Source organism: Eufriesea mexicana, unplaced genomic scaffold (assembly GCF_001483705.2).
Source record: "Eufriesea mexicana isolate 0111107269 unplaced genomic scaffold, ASM148370v2 scaffold2646, whole genome shotgun sequence".
NCBI classification, from domain to species: domain Eukaryota; kingdom Metazoa; phylum Arthropoda; class Insecta; order Hymenoptera; family Apidae; genus Eufriesea; species Eufriesea mexicana.
Genome location: NW_016910740.1, coordinates 716,240 through 738,638, shown reverse-complemented (window position 1 = coordinate 738,638; position 22,399 = coordinate 716,240). Strand labels below are relative to the sequence as shown.

The window sequence follows — 22,399 nt, the reverse complement described above, 5'->3', positions numbered from 1 at the left end:
TGAAGAAGAAATATAATTGTTTATGCATTTATAGGAATTCTATAATCGGGATTATAACGCTTTCTCAAACATGGCAATGTTTAGATGTTATTTAATAACCGGATTTGAAGATGATGCAAAACATAGCGTTTAAGCATTATTTAAGCATATTTATTAATCATAATTTCCTATCGTGACATCAATTTATGAATTTTAAATATTCACATAGCGATTCCATAGTATAGAACTGATTAGAAATTTTATAAATTCCTAAGTAATTAGGTTTATTCTTTAGCTGTCGTGTTGAAACATATAATTTACATTTATGCATTGAATACTTTACACTGAAATTTTTCAAAAGTAAAAGCGAATGGGGAATATTATTTATGATTTTATAATGAATACATTATTATATATATTCAAGAATACGTGAAACAATTAATATATGTATGTTAAACGGTACCTAATCGAGCATGTACTATCGACGTACGTTGATTACGCGTAGCTACGGTCCTGCGAGGCGAAACACTTAAGCAATGGCTGCGTGGCGGCAAAACATAGCTTGGGCATTGCAAATGCATATTTTACTGTCCTGTCAACATTAAAGATCATCTGGATATTTTCTCTGAATAATTTCTTCTTCAAAAAAGTCTACAAAATACGATACCGTATGGCAAATTTGTGTTGGATAAAGAACTTATTGTAAAAATGCAACAATATTGCGTGGAAAGCACGCAACCAGTGGTCGGTGGCTTATGTTTAAACTTTGATAACCAATTGCAATTATTCACAAGCATAAATAATTATAATTACGGATATCAATAAACTCGGGAAATTCTTATTTAACTTTTAAGATAAGAATGAGCCTCCTAATATTTTTAATTTTCGTGTAATCCTTCATTTTAGCCAAAAATCGTGCGTTTTCCGAAAAACTCATATTTTTTTAAAACTGAAGGTCACGGAGTAATTTCGTTTACGGATTCGTATTCAGGGAGGTAAGCTCTAAAAGAGTTAATGGATATTACAGATTTAAGAAAACGTTAAAATTTGTTGCACAATGTAATTGACGTTTTACTGTATGTTAAAATATTTGCTGTTAATTTTTAATCTTCAGGATGAATAGAATGCAATGTGATAATAAAAAATTTGACCCTGAAAATCGAATATTCGAGATCAACTATTTTTTTTTTTTTTGAGCAAGTTCTCATCGATCTGAAGATGTAGAATCACGCTGTAATGGCCGCGATGATTAATTTTCATATACTCCATACATCATGGTGGTTAAATTTAAAACGTCATTTCTTGAAAACGACGTATACGAAATACACCTATATATAATGAAAGATGTAACACACATACATATACAGGGTGTCCCAGTAACGGTAGTACAACCGGGAAGGGGGTAATTCTACATGCAGAAACGAATCGAAAATAGAGAATAAAATTTTTTCATTCGAAGCTTCGTTGTGAAGAAAATCGACTTTGAATGTTCAACGAGTATACATGCACTTTGACTAAGGTGGATGGACTATCAGTATACCAGTGTACTTCATGCATATTCAAAATCAATTTTCTTGATAACCAAGTTTCCAATGAAAAAATTTTATTCTTCATTTTTGATTTGCTTTTTCACGTAGAATCACTCACTCCTCGGTTGTACTATTCGATGCTGATGTATTGATGATCCATACATCTAAATCACAGTTAAGTGAACGTATACTCGATAAATATTCAAAATCGATTTTTTCGAAAACGAAGCTTCGAATCAAAAAATTTTATTCGTTTTATTTGATTTGTTTCTACATGTAGAATCGTCCCCTTCTAGGTTGTACTACCGTTCTTGGGACATCCTATATAAGCAATTATTTCCATCGATATTTTTGAATAATAATAATAATTATATTACTCATTTTTACGATACTCATTTATCGATGGTCCATACATCTAAGCTATAGCTAAGTGCATGTATACTCGGTGAACATTCAAAGTCGATTTTCTCGAAAATGAAGCTTCGAATAAAAAAATTTTATTCTTGTTTTTTCAGTTCGTTTCTGCATGTAGAATCACTCCCTTCCCGGTTGTACTACCGTGGATGGGACACCCTGTATACACGCACACACGCCCGCCCGCGCTGTATTGTTACATAATATATTATATTTACAGGTGTTTCGAATAATTGAAGCTGAAATTCCAAAATCGGTGGAAGAGAAAATAGATGATATATTGAGAGAAGCTAAGAAGAAAGAAGAGGAACTCGTTAAGCAAGAAATAATAAATCAATATAGTAAACCAATATATTTTAAAAACTACTGCATAAATGACAGAGATTTAGATTATTATGATAAAACTCACCTCGAAGAAGCAAGGAAACGTATAACTGGTCGACTACGAAAATTAGAAGAGTTGGTTTATGAAGATTTGAATTACTATATTCGTTTCTATGCCTAATAACTATCTATGATAATCAATTTTTCTTACAGTTTTGATGAATTATTAACGGAATTGGAGTTAGAAGTTATTGACACTTATAAAAAATTTCTTACAAAACCTCCATATAAAGAGTATCCAACCATAATTATAAGAGCACCTGTCCCATGGCATCAATATAAATTAATGGCAAATCATTTTATGCATTATAATTTATTTATTGGAAACGAAATACTGAGAAATATTAAAGATTTATATTTTCTCAAGTAAGTATTGTAAATTTTACATTTTATAACACTGTCCAACGTGAATTTTGATCTGTAATATACATTGGGCGATTTTATACAGGTCGCTCTTCTGAACACGAATCCGTAAACGAAATTGCCCCATCACTTCCAATTTTCGCGAAAACTCGAGTTTTTATAAAAACGCATTACGTTTGCCTAAAATGTGCTATTACGTGAAAATTAAAATTGTTAGGGGGTTCATTCTTATCTTGAAAGTTAGATCTTATCTTGAAAGTTTCTCGAGTTTATCAAGATAGTTTATCAATATTAATTATACTTATTTGTACTTTTGAATGATTATAATTGGTCATCAAAATTTAAAAATAAACCGTCCAGCGTACTTATCGCGTACTATATTTGCATTTTTACAAAAAGTTCTTTATCTAATACGAATTTTCCACATAGTATCGTATTCTGTAGACTTTTCTGCAGAAAAAGTCATGCAACAAAATTATTTGGGTGGTTTCCAATTCGATCAGACTAAGAAAATATTTGTCAGTAACTTACATACGGTGTTTCACCGCACCGCAGCCATTGTTCGCCCGGTTAGTTTCATCAGGGCCGTAGTTAGGCATAATTCTGATCTGAGGATTATAAAAAAATTCCCTCGATCACTTGTGAATAATTATTATTTTATTATAATTTTATTATTTTAATATAATTTTGCTATAAATTATAAAAAAATTAAAAATATTTTATTATAATTTTAAATATTTTCGATATTCAATACGTAAATACGAATGACTTCTTAATATGAAGTTATTAAAAAACCAATGCAATTGTATATTAAATTGTATATTAAATTCAAACTATGGGTGAATCATTAAAATAACTGGCTACAGAAAAATAGAAAATAATATATAATAAGTAGCACTTATTAAATAATTTTTTACCCAATTTAGTTTTCATTATTTTCAGTTGAAAAAAGACAATTTATATATTTTAAATAGTACTGAATATGTGTTCCAAACATCATGATGAGAAGTCTTATAGTATCTTTTGCAGAAAATTCCCAAGAAAGATTTAAAAGTTGGCTTTTTAAAACAGAATGATAATTCTTTTTTTTTATGATGTTACTAACGAAAACAAAACGAAATAACAAATTATAGATTATTAATGTCTCTGCAGTAGTTTGAACGCAGTGCACGAGGTCAATCTATAAATACGAATTACTTTTAAATTATCTGCTGTATAATTAAATGTTTCACATGTTTTCAGGATGGACATAATTTGGTGTAACTATTGTTTCTCTAGATAGTCGGGTAAAAATCATATGACATATGTAAATTTAAACGAAATTATATAATTTTTAATATACTAATCGACATACACTTCGTATTGTTTACAAAAAGTATTAAGCTTTTTGTTAAAAAGTCATTAGTTTAGATGTTTCAATCTCAATATTATAGCGTTAGTTCGAATATCTAAATTAATGTCATAAGAAATGTATATGGTACAATTTGGGTGATTTCAAAAGAGAAATATCATGGAACAAAAATTATTTTATTGAATATTTTTTTTCGTTTTCTTTCAAGGTCGTGTGTATTTTTTATTAGAGAAGTTTTTTTTTTTTTTTTTTTTATTGCATTACGCAGTAGGTAAAAAAATATTTTCGAGTATACTTGAAGTATAATCTTCAGGTGACCCTAAATACTAGGAATATATCGTATTATATTTCATTTGGGCCTTATAATTTCAAAGAAGAAAAGATTCATATGATTTTGCTTCGCATCGTCAAGTCATTATTTCTCATCTGTTTTGCAGGTGTTATTTCTTTTAATTTCAGTGTTTTGTCCGTATAATATTTTCCAGTCTAAAACAAATGTTTTTATTCGTGACGTATTTCAACTCAAGTTTAATTTCCTTATATTTCTTTGATAGATGGGCCGTGCATTTTATCGTGTTGTTACAAAGAGTAAGACCTATTTTAGATTCAGGTCAAAACGTAGTATTAAATATAATATAGGGTTGGAGAAAAGTTTCATAAAGTAAACAAACATGCCAAGAAGATGGTAGATTTGTGTCGCAGAATTTTAGTTTGAAATATACAGATATTCGTTAGACAAGAAAAGAATTTTTATATCATGTATACAGGGTGTCCCATTTATGTTAATACAGTCAGTCTTTTATAATGCGGTCTCCTCATAACGCGTTTTAACACGTTTTTCGTACAAGAACATTCCAACAACTCAAATGGCTTGAAAAATTTATCTATTGTAGCACTTACTTGACGTGTTAAATTAATAAAACAATCTAATTGTGGTATCCTCAATGTACGAACCATATGATAAGAATGTCTGAATTCTGATCATACTGAAGCGATTTCATAAGAGTGTTTGAGAATAAAACATTTGTTTCAGAAATAAATATAAATAAGAAGAAATATGGAATAACAATGATGGATAAAAAAACTTATGATAGGAAAGATTTTAATAAGGGTTTTGATAGGCGCCCGAAAGATAATTATATAAAACAAAGTAATAAACCGTTTAATTTTAACACGTTAGAATCCTATTCTAAATTAGGATGCGTCACTAATATGTATCAAATTAAGTTCTTTTGTTGGAAACAATTTTTTTTAGGTTATAATTTTATTATACGAACTATGTCTTATATTCGATAAACCTAAATTCAATTATGTAAAAATCTACATATTCATTGTCATTTCTATTATAAAATTTTATTCATTAACCGTATCAATCGCAACTTGATACTTTGAGAATGCAGCTTTTATATAGGTATGATTTATGTACAATTTATTTATTTTTGAGATTCCGTATAACGCGGTACGAATTCGTTCCATTTGTATTATTTCTGAGTTTCTTATAGCGCGGTTTCTATATAACGCGGTATAAATTAATCTGATTTGTCTTATTACTATGTTTATCATAACGTAGTTTACATAGGTCGCATTTTCTGATTTCAATTAATTCTGATTTTCGTATAACACGATTTCCATATAATGCGGTACGAATTAATCGCGTTACAGGAGACTTGACTGTACAACCGAAAACCTCCTAAACGAATGATTTAAATATAACGAGGTGACACGTATTTTTTAGTATTTAATATTTTTGTATTTTACAGTTAAAACTACTAAAAGATTGCTTTATTTATAACAGTTATGTATACAATTTTTCGCTGTATCAACGGGACACCCTGTATATTAATGATGATTGAGAACAGATTAATTAATAATCGACAAAATTGATCATAAAAATGATTGAATCTTAAAAATCGGTAAATATTAAGATGATTTATTTTTACAGATATCATGATACGACAATCGTCAAACTTGAAGATCTAGGAACTTTTCCTATACCAGCAAATGAAGTGGAACATAAAATAAATTTACTTTGTAATAAAGCTGTAGACAAACTTATCAGACATTGGTTGGCTGATATTGCTGAATTTTTTTTAGAGAAGAAATACGCTTGGTCTTGTCTTGTTCAAAGACATTATAATGCATCTACAGCTATGATCGAAAAATACTTTAGAAGTGTAAATACCCTTTTATCTATACAATTGCGAATGATGATAATGAAAACGCTAAATAATATTAGACATTTTTTTATGGAATATAGCGACGGAAATTATTTTGAAGGTGATTACAAGGATCTCATGTTCTGCAAGTAAGTGACACGTTATTTTAATACGTTTCGATAGTTTGTATATGTAATGTTTATTCTAGATGCATTTTAGAACTCCCTTTATAACAGTAACAGTGGAACCAGAACTTGGTACAGATAGACTAAGTTGTAAACCGAGTATCTTAGAAGTGCGAGAAATAATTTCGCAATGTTTTGATAAGATTATAAAAATTGGAACGTTGATTCCGAAAATTGAAACTCTTTTATTTCCTGAACTGGAGAAACAGGAATTTCTATTCCCTGTATCACGATACGAAGATTTGGTAAATATGTGATTAGCTCATTATGTTTTTATCGAATTATTATTAAGCATATAAATTAAGACACAAATTAAACGTACATACAGTCTTTATCATATTATTTTATTATACTGCTTGTGATGTTTTCTGCATTAATTGAGCATTAAATGTCACTAGGGATTGGCAATTCCGACTACATATAATACACAATTGCGCCATCTATATTTGAGAGAATACTAGACTGAATGTGTGGACTAATTTAACTGTGATCAGAAGCTTAATTGTTTAATGATTTTTAGAATACTGATTTTTATAATAACTTAAACACTCATTCAATTGACATATATGAGCTGTTTATGTTAAAATCGAGATATTTAAGGAATCGCGTTTCAATAAATTTAAAAATATTGGTGACTGATAATATAGTAGTATAATGTTTTTGGGTTTCTAAGGGAATATAATTTATCAGCCCAATTGGCATAATTAACATTATTTAAGAAATAATGTTTTTGACGGCTATGAATGGATCTAAGCCACTTTCAAAATTAATGAAATAATATTTTCAGTTCTTGAAAAAGCACAAATCCATGGAAAAAATAAATTTTCCTTGAAATAAAACGTAATGTATGCACTTTTAAATTATAACATTAAAAAATATTCAACTGTTATTCTCTATTAGAGAATTTTTACATTAAAATTAATAATGTTTTATGATTAATTATTTATTTTTCTCCAATTTACGTATGCGAAAGGGATTTAAAATAATTATGGTGTTCACGTGGTATCTTGTCCAATAAATCCATTAAATCGTTGTATTTTAGCATTGTGATTGATCTCGTTTTCTCGTACAGTGGTGTCAACTTAATATTATTAAAATTTCTTGGTCTTCCCCACCGTGGTAGTAAATCCAGAGTTTAGAATAGTGCATCTTCATGCACTGCTGTTTTATGGAACATTTTATATGGTTCAGTTCGCAAAAATCTCATTCAACATATTTTTAACCAATTTACCCTTTTTCGATCAGTATCTTTTAAACTTCTAAAAGTCGCATTTTCTAGAGGTTTAGTTGAAATGAAATCAGGTAGGTGTGTCAAGGTAAAATTATATTAAAATTATATATATTTAATAGAATCAAACAAAACTACTTTGATAATAAAACATAAAGCTGTGATCAATAATAATAATAAAATTTTATTGCATAATATTCTTCATATCCATTTGAAACTCTCACAGCAGGACTTAAGTCACTTTCAAAATACGTATTTTTATGATTTCATTAACCAGCAAGTTTTTGTTTTACAAAATCTTAGTGATTTTAAATATATTAGTTACAATTTGCTTCAAAATGAAAAGATAATATAGAAATGTAAATATTAAAATAGCTAGTTTGATTTTTTTGGAAAATGGACTTAAGCCATTTTCAAAACAAACGACTCACATGTGGTACTTATATGTATCATACGTATGTGTATTACAGGAACTCATATGTAAGCACTGTGCGTTGCTGACAAGAAGTCCGCTGTTTCGGCACAAGAGTAGGGGGGGTATTCCACTCGCTTCGCCTAACATGCTCGCTCGTAGTCCCCACTCTTCTATAACGACGTTATTGTAATAGCTATGTTCAGGTTTGGTAACACTATACATTAACATAGATGTAAGGCATCCGTAAAATTCCTATACTCAAATAATACATTGCAAGCCTGCGAATATGAGAGTAATACTGCACGAGTAAAACATGATTATTTTCACTTATACTTCACAAATATTGGGCACATATTTAATACGTGTATAATATATAAGTATAGTTAAATAAAATTCGGAAATAAACATTCATCGGAAAAATCTGAAGTTAATGCTTTAGGGATAAGTCTACGCTTTTGCATTTATTTCTTGCGTCTGTCTCACTTTGTCTCGATTGTTTCGTTTGCTTCCTTTATCACACGGTACTATATAATCGGGTTAACACTTTAACTGCCACGTTGGTCATATATGACCGGCCACGGTTAGGTTAGGTTTTATTTTTAAGTCCTGTGACACCACGGTGGTCATTGGTGATCGGAGCGCTTGAACTACTTGAACTGCATTGAACAACATTGAATGAAAATTAACAGTTAGTGCATTTTGAATATAACCGCTAATTAGAAGATACTTTGAAAAAAAAGTGCATAGTCATTGAAAAATTAAAAATTTTTAATAGAACATAAAAAAATATTACAAAAAATCTCGCATCTAGCTGTGCATTCCTGTGGCGTCCTGAGCGAAACATGTGATTTCGATGTGGCAGTCAAAGGGTTAATAGGAAGGTATCATTTCTGCCAATAAGGGAAGTGCATTTATTTCTGCGATAGCATTAGAATGGATGGGTTGGTGAGGGTTAGAGGGGATTCGGTTATACGTTTTGCTCAGCAGACTTCTTGTCTGTAACGCATAGTAGTTAGTTCGAGAGATACAGCGAGGCCATAAATTAATGTATTTAAATAATTATGCCTATTTTATTTCTAAATAACCTATTTTTGATTCTGATTCTGATTCTGATTAATGTTGAAATAATATCGTTAATGGCGCCGAATCTCAGAACCATTTGTTTTGTAATTATAGTATTTAGTAAAACAAAAAAGATCGTTAATAAACTTCTAATTTTAATTTTATTTATGAAGTATAATTTATTATTAATTTACTAGCACTGAATTTCCTTTAATGTTTCGAACATTTAAAAAACTGGAACATTTTGTAAACTCGGCAACAAAGGAATTCAATCGAAATGAACATCGTATTAATTGAATTGAAAAATTATATTTTAGCATTCGACTGATTTTATGACTTTGCTATGTCACTCGAAATAAATATATTTTACAAAGATTAAGGTTATGTGAGATTTTTATTCACTAAAATTCCTGCAGTGGCTAGCTATTAAATGGAAATTTTTAGGGTTTTAAGGAAAATCGACCGGAGAGGTTGGCACCACCGGTGTGCGATGAGAATACGTTTCAGTCTGTATAGAAAAAATTTGAATCTTTCTGTTTGTTTCAGTTGTTCCAGTTAAGACATTATAATTTTTAATTTAAATTGACCAAAGACTTTGTTATTTTGTTTCCTTTTAAATTATGTAAGACAGATCTAATACGCGCGTAAATTTATTTACGAGCCAAACTGTACACTATCTGTAGTCCGTTATAGGAGTTCCAACAACTCGAGAGGAACGTTACTGAAACTCCCTCATTCCACGCCTCATTCCACGTCACGAGAGATGTAACTATCGATTATCGATAATTTATCGATATGTTATCGAAATTTCAACGATATATCGATATAAGGCTAAGATATCGTTGAGACATGGTTAAGGCGAATAAATGTGATTAAAGAAAATGTAATGCATTAATTATGATAAAATCGTATAAAATTTGTCTTTTTGTTATAGTTTATTATAAAGGCATATCTTTAAATTTCTGACATATAATTCACAATATACGAATGTAAATTTGTTGAAATAGGAAAACAATGTTACAGATAAAGTACATTAGTAAGTACACTAATATGATACTGCGACAAGTCCAGATAATTAATATTTTTGTAATAATTTTATGACAGTCAATACGTTGCAATCTATTTCAATTGCTTGTATTTGGTTCATCGATAATATTATCGATAGTTACATCTCAAGCTATATCCCCTAAGTAGGTCAACTAGGTCTCCTGGACACTATGTCAATATTTTATATCAATCACGATAAGCAGTAATTTTTCGATCGTGATCTCTTCAATAGTCGAGTCCTCGTTCGAATTGTTCGCAACTCTGTCTGACCGCAATTATCAGTGGAGATTATCTAATGAAACCTATATTTCTGTAGAAATAGATAGAAAGATAGGTGACGTCGCACAGTGGGCCGGATTGACCAAAACACGAACTAAATTAGTTCTGTTATTTAAACGTTTTTTTTTTTATTATAAAAGATATCGTTTTTATAGGTTTATTGGTATTATTTTTTTAATAGATTAAAAAATTATCCAGATTCGCATGGGGTTTACCATTAAAATTTGTATTATATTTTTAACATATGAATTTCCGTTATTTTATAGGCTCTTATAAACTATTTTAAACTGCATAGTAAAATTGTAAAATAAATTTGAGCGATGATACAATATAGTACTTGTAGAAGAGATACGGTATTATATTCATATTTGTTTGTACATACGATGAAAGCAAATCTCACGCTTTATATTACACTGTTAAATAGAACTACGTACCTTAGATCACAGTATCTAACGATGACTCTTATTTTTACGACTTGAGAGTCGCAAACACTTTAAGAAAGACACAAATCATAAGCAAAGAAATCTATTTTCGAAATACGAACAAATCGAGTTTGCAATGCGAAAGAAATCACAATCCTATCTCCAAGATAATGTTAAGTATTCCATCGCAAGACATCAGACTTATAAACTTTTTCAAAAATCAAGTTCCATATTTTATTTATTTAATTTGTAAAAACATATGTATATCTGCAATAAATAGCAAAAAATGTAATACCTGTAATAACTGTATTTAGAATTTTAAATAAGTTGTGATTGTTATAAACTCACTCAAGTTTTCTAATCCATACTTGTACAGAGTTAATCGACTTTGGTGAACTCATTACAAATATATTATTATAATTTTGAAGGTTGCGAAAAATTCTTGTTCAGTTATCTTCAGTAACTTCTAACGAATACATTTATATAAGATTTATCGTGATTTCTTGTGACTTCTTTAGGGATCTAATTGTATATAGGCAAAAATAAAAAGAAATATGGATTCAGCAAGACCCCTTTTTAAAGGGTTTAATCCTTTTAAGGCTAAAATATATTTATTTTACTAATTCCTTTTACATACATATAGCTAAGAGACCATATTTTAATGCTACATCGATAGATATAAGCCAATCTTTATCATTATAAAGATATACTATAGGCGAGAATGCCAATTTCAGTAGAAGATATGATCATTCTAAAATAGACATTTTATACTTTTTTTAAAGCTTTTAAAAAGAATTCTAGACAACTTATAGCAATCTTCGTGTATGCGTATGTGTTATTTTATACAAATGAGAATACATAGGTAAAATTCAGGGACTTGGTTAGGGGTATGGAAACGAGCGTGACGTGTGCGAGAGTGGTGTGAAATAAAAAGCGAAATTAGAAGCTAGGAACAGTGTTTGGTGGGTGCTGACTAGGTATAAAAGGGAATAGAGTAGCAAACTGAAGGTGGAATATAAGTACAAATGTGAGGAGGGTGATATTCATAAAGAAAAGAGTGAAAATTAAATTGAGCTTTTAGAGGTTAGGTGAGTGCAGAATAGATAAGGTCGATATGGCAGCTAGGTCGGTAAGAAGGGAAACCGGTAAGTTATCTAAAGAACCGATTGAAATGAGCAGGGTAAAGAAGGGTAGCCTCGCAAAGACGGATTTTAATGGGAAAGGTTAGAAAGGATTGGAAGAATTATGTGCAATGAAACAAGAGTAGAAAACAAAGAACCTGAGAATAGGGGTAAAGATATAGAAAATGTGAGAGTAATTGAAGATGAAAAAGGAGAAAATAAGGAAGATATTTATGAAATGCTATATAGGTAAAATTTTATGGATTTTCATCGACATCAAAAGATTAATATTCGTGTTTTGGTCAGTCCAAACCACTATGCATCGGTAGTTCTTTTTATCTTATGTGAGATCTGATTATCTTATGTCAACCTCTTAGGTACGCCGTGTTCGTCCGCCACTCAGGAAAAACGCAGGTACTGCGATTTTCGTTTTATATTATTTTTTTTGCACGCCACACAAATTTGCAACATTTTCTTGGTTTTAACGATTTTACAGTACGACGAGAAACGTGGTTTAGGTGAAATAAATGAGAAATAAAGCAAAAAACGTACAATACTGTCTAAACTCGTGATATCCACGGAAGCCACTATAGTGGTGTTCCGTTCAAATTGATGATATCCACGGAAGCCATTAAAAGGTTAATACTGATTCTACATCGGTGCTGTGTCGCTTTATCCTATTTATCGCTGTTCAGCCTCTTAGTTACGTGATAGGATATAATTCTATTTGCAGATTTAATACTTGCAGAAAATTCATATGATCTATCTTTACGATTGCGTTAGGAAACTTGAGCCTATTATACTATGGCTAATAAGTACCACATTTTGCCAGTTCTACATACTTACAACTAGTAGTTTTAATTGAGTTTACGATGGTTTCGGATCTTCATGTCCCGTTACATGACTTAACTAATTTTTCCTTACGAAATTTTCATCTAATTAGGATCGTACTTGGAGAGATCGACTAGAATAATATTGAAATGATTAATAGAACAAAATAAGCTTTATTAATAGAATAACGGATTAATGTAACAGAATAGCAATTATGCAACGCTTGTCCCGACTGACCACGATCTTATTCGACCTTTTACTATCACGTTCTGACAACTTTTTTACAACTCACTTCTAAGACTGATTTCTACGACTTGCAACAGACGACTTTTAGACTAACTAACTTTAAACTGTCTTCTACGATTGACTTTAAAACACATTGCTGACTGCAAACTGGCTCCTGCGACCGAATTCTAAGACTTCTGATTTTAAACTGACTTACTTGCATTCTCGTACCCTTATTTAACCTTACATTTGTTAACCTTTGTACACCTTTTTTGTACACCTTTACACCGTTACACTTGTCTTCTTTCATACTCTGGCTTTTTTCCTCAATTACGCTGTTCCGACGCGGAACAAGGAAGACATCGTTACGGTCTTCCAACAGCCAGGTCTTTAGGGTCAAACAATTCGGCATCGGAATTTTCCTTTCCATGCCTTCTGCATGTTTGAAAGTCTTCACTTTCATCATGATTTCACGTGTCGCGGAACACGAGAATCATGGAAATCTCTAATTTAACGAAATTAGACGACGGCTCTTAAGACTTGGCTGACAGTACGCCTGAGGACTCCATGTGGTTCGCACACGTTGGAAACTTCAGGCCCTAGTTAGGGGCCATAAACGGCTGATGGGGTTACCAGCGCGCGGGTGGATAGTGGAGGGTTTCCTCCACTACCGTCTTCCTTTGAGGGAATTTTCCCTTCTTTCATGGTGATCGATTTGCGGACCAAGAGAACGCCCTTGGCCAAATCAGCCAATAATATTTGGCGAGCTCTTGATTTTTCCTCAGACCGATCTTAGGAAAATCGAGGAGCATAGTTCTCTTCGAATCGTCAAAGAGAGCAGTTTTAATAGAATCGTCAATCAGTTCAAATCAAATCTCGAATAGAGAATTTTCGAGCCTACTTATCGAGATCATTAAGAGTTTAATTCCTCTCGTTGTACAAGAGTCTATCGTTCGACTCCAGCCGCGATCTTCTTTTTGCTTGTGCAAACTGAAACAGTTGCTCAATATTAATTTGGTGGGCAACATTACGTGATCGTGAGACAACCTTACAACCCGTCGAATTTTACAGACTTCACTCGCGAAGCGACGCGACATTTTTTGATCCTTTGATCCGGATAGTGATCTGTGGACGCGATACACACGAATTTCCCATGCAAACTCGGTGGACCAGGACTTCAAACACTCAGAATGCATTCGTAGTTTCGCTCGTTTCTCGTTCTCGACTCTGTCATAAATGTCCCTTACACTCTATTGTCATGCACAGGATCAGTTTCGTCCTATGACCACTCTTAACATTCTTTCAGGGCCGTACTCGTTTCAATCCTACACCTATATCAAGTCATTTTAACCCTTTGCACTCAGCAACTTTCTCGTTACTGAAGAAAAGTAATTCTGTCATGAAGACTTTCTGCCATGAACTCGACGATGTTTTTAGAACGGTAAATAAGAAATCGTATACAAATTAAGATGTAGAATTATTTTATTTCGATATTCCACTCATCGTTGGGTAATTTTAAATTCGATATATTAATTAACATCGATCTTTACAATCTGATTAAATAGTGACTGAGGGTCGCCTCTGGAGTGTAAAGGGTTAACCGTAGATGAGCGACGAGGCGAGCCGATACTGGGTCATTTTTGACCCATATCTATATTTTTATTAGACTTGCAATGTATCAATCTTTTTGCTGCAGGATATTATGTAATAATATTTATAATATCGGGAGGAGAGGAGTTTGTTTAAAAAATGTAAAATTTTATAAACCTTTTTTATTTATGTGCACTGGGTATATATAATATAATTATGTTTCATTGCATGTTTTTTACATACAAATCGAGAACATTTGACACATTTCATACTATATTCGTTATCGTTGCTTACTATACATACAGTGCTGGACAAAAGTATTGGCACAGCATGGTTGTTCTGGTACAAGTGCTTATAACTACTAAACAAATTGATTTGAAGGAAAAACTTTTTCACATATTCATTTATTATCTATTCTAGTTTTATTACATAGTAGAAGCAATAATTTAAATACATTGATTCACGAAACAGTAACAAAAATGCATTTATTGAACATTTTATGGGTGGACAAAAGTATTGGCACATGATGCTAAATGTAGTATATCCGCATTTGTTTGAAAAATTTCCGATCGTCGTTTTAAAATCTAGTTAGGTGACACTCCGATTGTCATTTTTAATAACAATCATACTAATCTTCAGTCGTTTAGCAACAGAGAAAGTAAGAAAAAGTAATAATGTGAAGAAGAGCGAAAGAAACGACAAGTGAAGAGAGAGAAATAATACTAAATTTGTATAAAATTCGAAAATCTTATAGCGAAATATCACAAATTGTTAACAAAAGTCGTTTTAAAATTAGAGTAGTAGCGGGGCGAATGGGTGTGCGGTCTTACTTTTAACAGTATGTTAGAGATACTCTGTAAGGGGGTGCATGGAAACGTTTGGGTGGCTTCTCGAAAAGCGAGGGATAGCGAACGGCGACATCAGGTCCGACTCAGACGTTCGGTGCGAAAGAACAAACGATAGCGCGATATTCTTTGTTGGGATATCTGTGACTATGTCGAATGATTGAGAAGGAAAGCCTGTGTATGAAAAGAGATAGTTTTGGCTTAAAGTAAGGATGCAAGGGCGCAAGGAAGTCGGTGAGCAGAGTTCAGAAGAAGAAAGAAGAAGGTAGAGTTGAGAAGAAGGTAGAGAACACAGAGTTGAGAGTAGGCAGAGTAGAGAGAAATCAGAAGGCAGAGGACTGAATGTGTGTGGCAGAGACGTAGCGAATAGGGGATCGTGTGACAAACTTAGTGTAACATTTTAGTTAAATAAAATCTGTTTTATAAAAAGAGAGTTGTTTATTAGACGCGCAGAACTCTATCTGCATAAGATTAACACTAGATTTACGGAACCCGTCAATTTGACGGAAGGGTTGCTCCAATTATACGATGGTAACAGATTTAGTTAACTTATATTAAGACTGTTAATATATAAAACAAATATATAATTGTTTTTTAATTAAACTAATCGTTAAAAAAATGGCACGTGGATTCCCGTATCTGTCAATTTGACAGGTGTCCTTAGAAATAGGTATACAAATAGTGTCCGTAAACCTAGTGTTAATTAAGTCAAAAATCCAACAATTTGAAACCATATCATATTATTTTAGAAAAATAGGAAATTAAATATACGGTTTTCTAAGCACAGTTACTACTGAACATCCGATAAAAATGTATAATTTCGGTATTAGAAAATTACATATATTGATAATAGACACTAGTTAATTTATTTCTATTAATAATATACAGTTTCTTAAGTTTATATAAAATTTAGAATAAATTTATATAATAATACAAATTTATCGATGTTTGAAATTACGAGAAATAAAAAGTGCGTACTTTGATGATTGTACTGTATTAACTGACTGTGTGACTTAAATTTTTCAGTTCACAATTTTTCAATTTATATTCATATTTATTAATATGAATATATTATGAAAGAATTGTTTGTAAAATTTCAAATGTGTGTGATTTAATAACCGTTGTATCAAAACTAAAGTATTTAAAAAACTCGTAACTCTTATATTTGTTTCATTAAAGGCAGAATCATTAGGAATCATTACTAAATAACCATTTAAAGGTAAAATTTTGCAAATTTCAATAATTTTGTTTATAGTTTTTAACAACGACATATGTTAATATTTTAGTTGAAAAAATATGACAAGAAATGTTTTATATTAAAACAATTTTTCTGCAACATTTAAACATATTAGATAAGTTCGGATAAATTATACCATATTATTATTAAAGAATTTATTAACATACTCATTGTCGTAGATAAATTATAAAAATTATCAACGGTGAACTTTTCATTAAGAGAGTAGAAACCATTTATGAGTTACTCTTTAATGCTAGAATTACTGACACATGCATTAAATTAACATACTATAATGAAGATAGATAAGTATACATAACTATAATCATGTTTCGGACAATAAAAATCCGAAAAATATAAAATTCATTATTTCATTAAAAAAGAAATGAAGAAAGTTGCTTTTTCTTATAAACTACTTCATTTCTAATTGTGTGTTTCTTAAAAGTTAGAATATTTAATTAGAAAAGGGGAGAAAAAGCAAATATGGTATACAAAGCATGTACAGTCTGTATATTTAAATATATAACCGTTTTTATTTTGTAAAATCAAATATTTGCATTTATGCAGATAATTCTTATTCATTCGTTATGTGTATTTTTTTATATTTTTTTCATGTTACATTTAATACTTATAACTGTTTTTAAATTAATTATCTTCTAAATATATAATTAGAAAGCTATCCTTTTAAAATTAAAAGATTTATTTAATAAATAAATAAATGGGATAATTATTATTCGGGTTACATATAATATGTAAAATTGTACTGGCACTAATTTACGTTAAAATCTTAACCTAATCCAAACCTAACCTAACCTAACCTAACCTAACCTAACATAATCTAACCTAACCCAAACCTAACCAACAAAAATTCTCATTTCTTGCAATAACGATTGTAACAAGTGCTTAAACTATTGATTTTGTAGTAATTTACAATAGCATATGATATGATCCATTTTATATTTTATTAGCTTTATTGTTATTGAATTTGTTATTGTAATAATAAATAAATGTCACAGGTTTTAGATATCATCTCTGACGTGTTGAATGTCATCAGTGCTCACATCATGGGTCCACAAATTTATTTAAAATGTTACGAAAATTTGTTGTACCTTATAGATGGTCAAGCTAAACAAAATTTAGATGATTTTTTTAAGACAGAGCCCATACCGTTTTTACACGAATTTGAACAAAAAATAAAAGACTATGACGAGCTTAAAAACGAAATTTCTATATTTCGTAACAAGGTAAACAAACGAAAAAAAATATTTTGCGAGTATATTATACAATTATGTATCTTATTTTAGATTCCTCTCAACATGATAGAGATTGATTGTACTATTATAAATAATACTCTACGGCAAATCCTTAATGATCTTCGCACAGAGGTCTGCGATTACTTTGCAAACGAATTACGATCGAATAACCGAGATCTATGTTCCAATTTCGACAAAATGGCGGAGAATATCTCAAAAATGCCTGAGAAAACTCAAGATGTCGTCGAGTTGTATAATTACTTGTGCGAAAGTCGAGATTCTACCATGTTCAACCTGAAAAGAAAACTGGCACATTCCATAGAATTGATTTTATTCCTATTTAATTATCAACCACCCACTGACGAGGATATCCAGTTGAATACTCGTACTATAACTTGGCCGAAAGAAATGGAGACAGTAATGGATTTAGCGAGTGTGAGATTAAACATGAGAAAAGAATATCTGGAAGAGGTGCTACGTATAAGAAGGGAGAATTTTGAACAGAAAATACATAGCATGCAAGTGGCGATTGATCAATTCAAGAGGAAGGATCCACCAGTGTTATCTATGGAAGAAATGGAAGAGGCGGTGGAGGAAATTGATGAAATTTCTACGAACATGGAAGAAATTAGGAAGGAAGTTGAAGAGATCAACGAAGAGGAAAGTCTGTTAGACATGGAACTAAGTCCGTATCTGGTGATCCCCACAATGTCCACGATAGTTAGCTCGCTAAATACCCTCTGGAATACGGTATTAGATTTTCACAGGAATTACGATAGATGGTATAATGGTCCATTTTTCAATCTCGATGCCGAAGAAATCAAAGAAGAAACTGACAATATTTGGCGAACGTTGTACAGAATATCACGCATCGTATCCGATATCCCTGGCGCGCGAAGGATAACTGATATGGTTCGTGGAAAGGTGGAGAAATTCAAACAATATATTCCACTTCTACAGATAATATGCACTCCTGGATTACAAGATCGACATTGGAAGCAAATGAGCGAGGTGGTAAACGTGGATATAATACCAACGGAGACCAGTTGCCTCTCTGACATGGTAGACTTAGGATTATTGGTTCATCTAAGTAAACTCGAAGAAATATCCTCTGCCGCTGTTAAAGAGCATGCACTGCAACAAAATTTGCAGAAGATGAAGGAAGAATGGGCCGAGATTGAGTTTAAATTTATACCATATCGCGAAACAGGCGTTCATATATTAACCGCAGTAGATGATATTCATCAGTTATTGGATGATCATATCTTGAAAGCTCAGACCATGAGAAGTTCTCCATTTATAAAAGCTTTTGAACAAGAAATGCAAGCGTGGGAAGATAAATTATTGCAAATGCAGGATATTATTGACCAGTGGTTGATGTGTCAAGCAACTTGGATGTACTTAGAACCTATATTCAGTAGCGAGGATATCATGCGTCAGATGCCAACAGAGGCTAAGCATTTTCGAAGAATGGATAAGATCTGGCGTAACATAATGGCATATGCCGTGAAAAATAGTCGCGTGCTCGATGCTACCGACATGACGAATATGTTGCAAAACTTAACTCTGTGCAATACGTTATTGGAAGAAATACAGAAAGGCTTGAACGATTATCTCGAGAAGAAACGATTATTTTTCCCAAGGTTCTTCTTCTTGTCAAATGACGAATTATTAGAGATACTCTCCGAGACTAAAGATCCTCAGAGAGTACAGCCTCACTTGAGGAAGTGCTTCGAAGGTATCAGCAGGTTGCGATTCACGAAGGACGAGGAGATTATCGGAATGTTGTCGGACGAGGAAGAATATGTTCCCCTAAGCGGGAAAATTTATCCAGCTGATGCTAAAGGCATGGTCGAGAGGTGGTTATGTCAGGTAGAGGACCTCATGGTAGCATCTCTTCGGGACATTGCCGAAGAGAGCATCATCGCTTACTTCACCACGAAGAGAGAAGAGTGGATATTCTCCTGGCCTGGTCAAATTGTTATTTGTTGTAGCCAAATACACTGGACTAGCGAGGTTTGCGAATCGTTCGAGGATAACTCCACTGCGGAATATTTACAGAAATGTAATCGTCAAATAGAGAATACGGTGACGTTAGTCAGAGGCAAGCTGGATCCTGGAGCAAGAGTAACGATCAACGCGTTGATCGTGATTGACGTTCACGCGCGAGACGTATTACGTCTGCTTGTCGAGAAGCAGGTGAATAACATTATGGATTTTGATTGGATATCTCAACTGAGGTACTATTGGTTGGATAATAGTATCACGGTTACACTGATTACTACCACTGTGCAATATGCCTTCGAGTACCTTGGAAATACGCCGAGACTCGTGATAACACCGTTAACCGATCGATGCTACAGAACTTTGATGAGCGCGTTAAAATTGAATCTAGGCGGTTCACCGGAAGGTCCAGCAGGTACTGGTAAAACAGAAACGGGAAAAGACCTTGCGAAAGCTGTTGCCAAACACTGCGTAGTTTTCAATTGCTCGGAGGGTCTTGATTATAAAGCAATGGGTAAATTCTTTAAAGGACTCGCGCAGTCTGGAGCATGGGCCTGTTTCGACGAATTCAACAGGATAGACCTAGAAGTGCTGTCGGTAATTGCTCAGCAAATTTTAACCATTCAAATGGCTATAAGTTTGAACTTGGAAAAATTTATGTTCGAAGGAACGGAAATAAAACTGAACCCTACTTACTACGTCATCATAACAATGAATCCTGGCTATGCTGGGCGCCAAGAGCTTCCAGACAATTTGAAGGTCCTTTTTCGAACAGTGGCAATGATGGTACCAGACTATGCTATGATAGGAGAAATTACTTTGTATTCTTTTGGTTTCATTGACGCGAAGAATCTTGCAGAGAAGATAGTTCATACGTACAAATTGTGTTCCGAACAATTAAGCTCGCAGAATCACTATGATTACGGCATGCGAGCCGTGAAGACTGTACTCACTGCCGCTGGAAACTTGAAATTGAAATATCCCATGCAAAATGAATCCGTTTTGGTACTTCAAGCGATCATCGATGTTAATCTCCCGAAATTCTTGGCTCAGGATATTCCTTTGTTTAATGGCATATATACGGATCTCTTCCCTGGTGTCAGTTTGCCACAGCCGGATCGCGACGAATTGATAAACTTGGCAAAGACTGTCTTGAAGAAGCGAAACCTTCAAGCTACGTCTTGGTACATGGAAAAGATAATTCAAATTTACGAAATGCTGCTGGTGCGTCATGGTTTGATGATCGTAGGCCGTACTTTAAGTGGGAAAACACAGGCGTATCAAACTTTAGCCGAGGCTTTGGGCGAGTTAGCTAGTAAAAGACGAATTACTATGAGAGAATTTCAGACGATTTACAAGATTATTAACCCGAAAGCTATTACCTTGGATCAACTCTATGGCAGTTTTGATCCAGTGTCGCACGAATGGAGCGACGGAGTACTGGCTAATATTTTTAGAGAATTTGCGCAATCTATGTCGATAGACCGAAAATGGATAGTTTTTGATGGTCCCGTTGATGCAATATGGATCGAGAGTATGAACACGGTACTGGACGATAATAAGAAACTTTGTCTCATGTCTGGAGAGATTATTCAAATGTCGCATAAAATGAATATGATGTTCGAGCCGGCTGATTTGGAGCATGCTTCACCTGCCACTGTAAGCAGGTGCGGTATGATTTACATGGAACCATCGCAACTTGGCTGGAATGCACTGTTTGACTCGTACAAGACGTATTTGAAAAATAAGTTACTCGTCGAACAATACGAATTGATTGTGGAATTGATCGAATGGCTGACAGAGCCAATTTTATCGTTTGTACAGATTCATTGCAAAACATTCGTAGAAGTACCAGAACTTCATATGTTTCTGGTAAGCAGAAATATTTTCTCTGTTAATGTTAATTACATATTAGACGTGTATCGACAGCTTCCCAACAAGTGTATATATAATATTTTATGAAGTTGTATAAGCTATACAGACCTTTTATGGGATGTATTAATATAAGGGTATTACAGTCAAGTCTCCTATAACGCCTCCTATATCCAGTTGCGATTGATACGGTTAATAAATAAAATTTTGTAGGGACATGGTGGTTGTTAAATAATATAGTCTCTATTTATTGATAATAAAATAATAATACAATGTGCGGTGACGGTAAAGACTACGAATATAGATATATATATATCAAGTAAACTCTTACGACTACAACTAACGACACGATTATAACTAACAACACAATTACAACTAACAACACGATTACAACTAATAACACAATTACAACTCACTGACCCTGCTTAACTATCTCTCAAGCACTGTCTCTCAAAAAGAAGGGTTCCCTAACCATTTCTGCCTTCCTTATATATTCCCTAAAAAGCCTCCCCCAACACGACCAAATATGGTCATGCTAAGGGCCTAATGCATCGCCGGGGTTTTTCCGAATGACCTGGCCCTCGAACCCTCGACGACTTTCCAATCCAAA

General features: G+C 32.6%; 1 protein-coding gene across 1 annotated transcript in view; it reads left to right on the top strand.

Moving 5' to 3' along the window:
• The first annotated feature begins 687 nt into the window (after window positions 1-687).
• Dnah3 (dynein heavy chain 3, axonemal) overlaps window positions 688-22,399 on the top strand; it is a 37,736-nt gene continuing 16,024 nt past the window's right edge. The window contains exons 1-7 of the mRNA XM_017903979.1: window positions 688-723; window positions 2,143-2,381; window positions 2,460-2,672; window positions 5,963-6,325; window positions 6,396-6,606; window positions 17,677-17,904; window positions 17,965-21,789. Of these exons, the coding sequence (XP_017759468.1) occupies window positions 688-723; window positions 2,143-2,381; window positions 2,460-2,672; window positions 5,963-6,325; window positions 6,396-6,606; window positions 17,677-17,904; window positions 17,965-21,789 (5,115 nt within the window). The remainder of the gene's footprint in view (window positions 724-2,142; window positions 2,382-2,459; window positions 2,673-5,962; window positions 6,326-6,395; window positions 6,607-17,676; window positions 17,905-17,964; window positions 21,790-22,399) is intronic.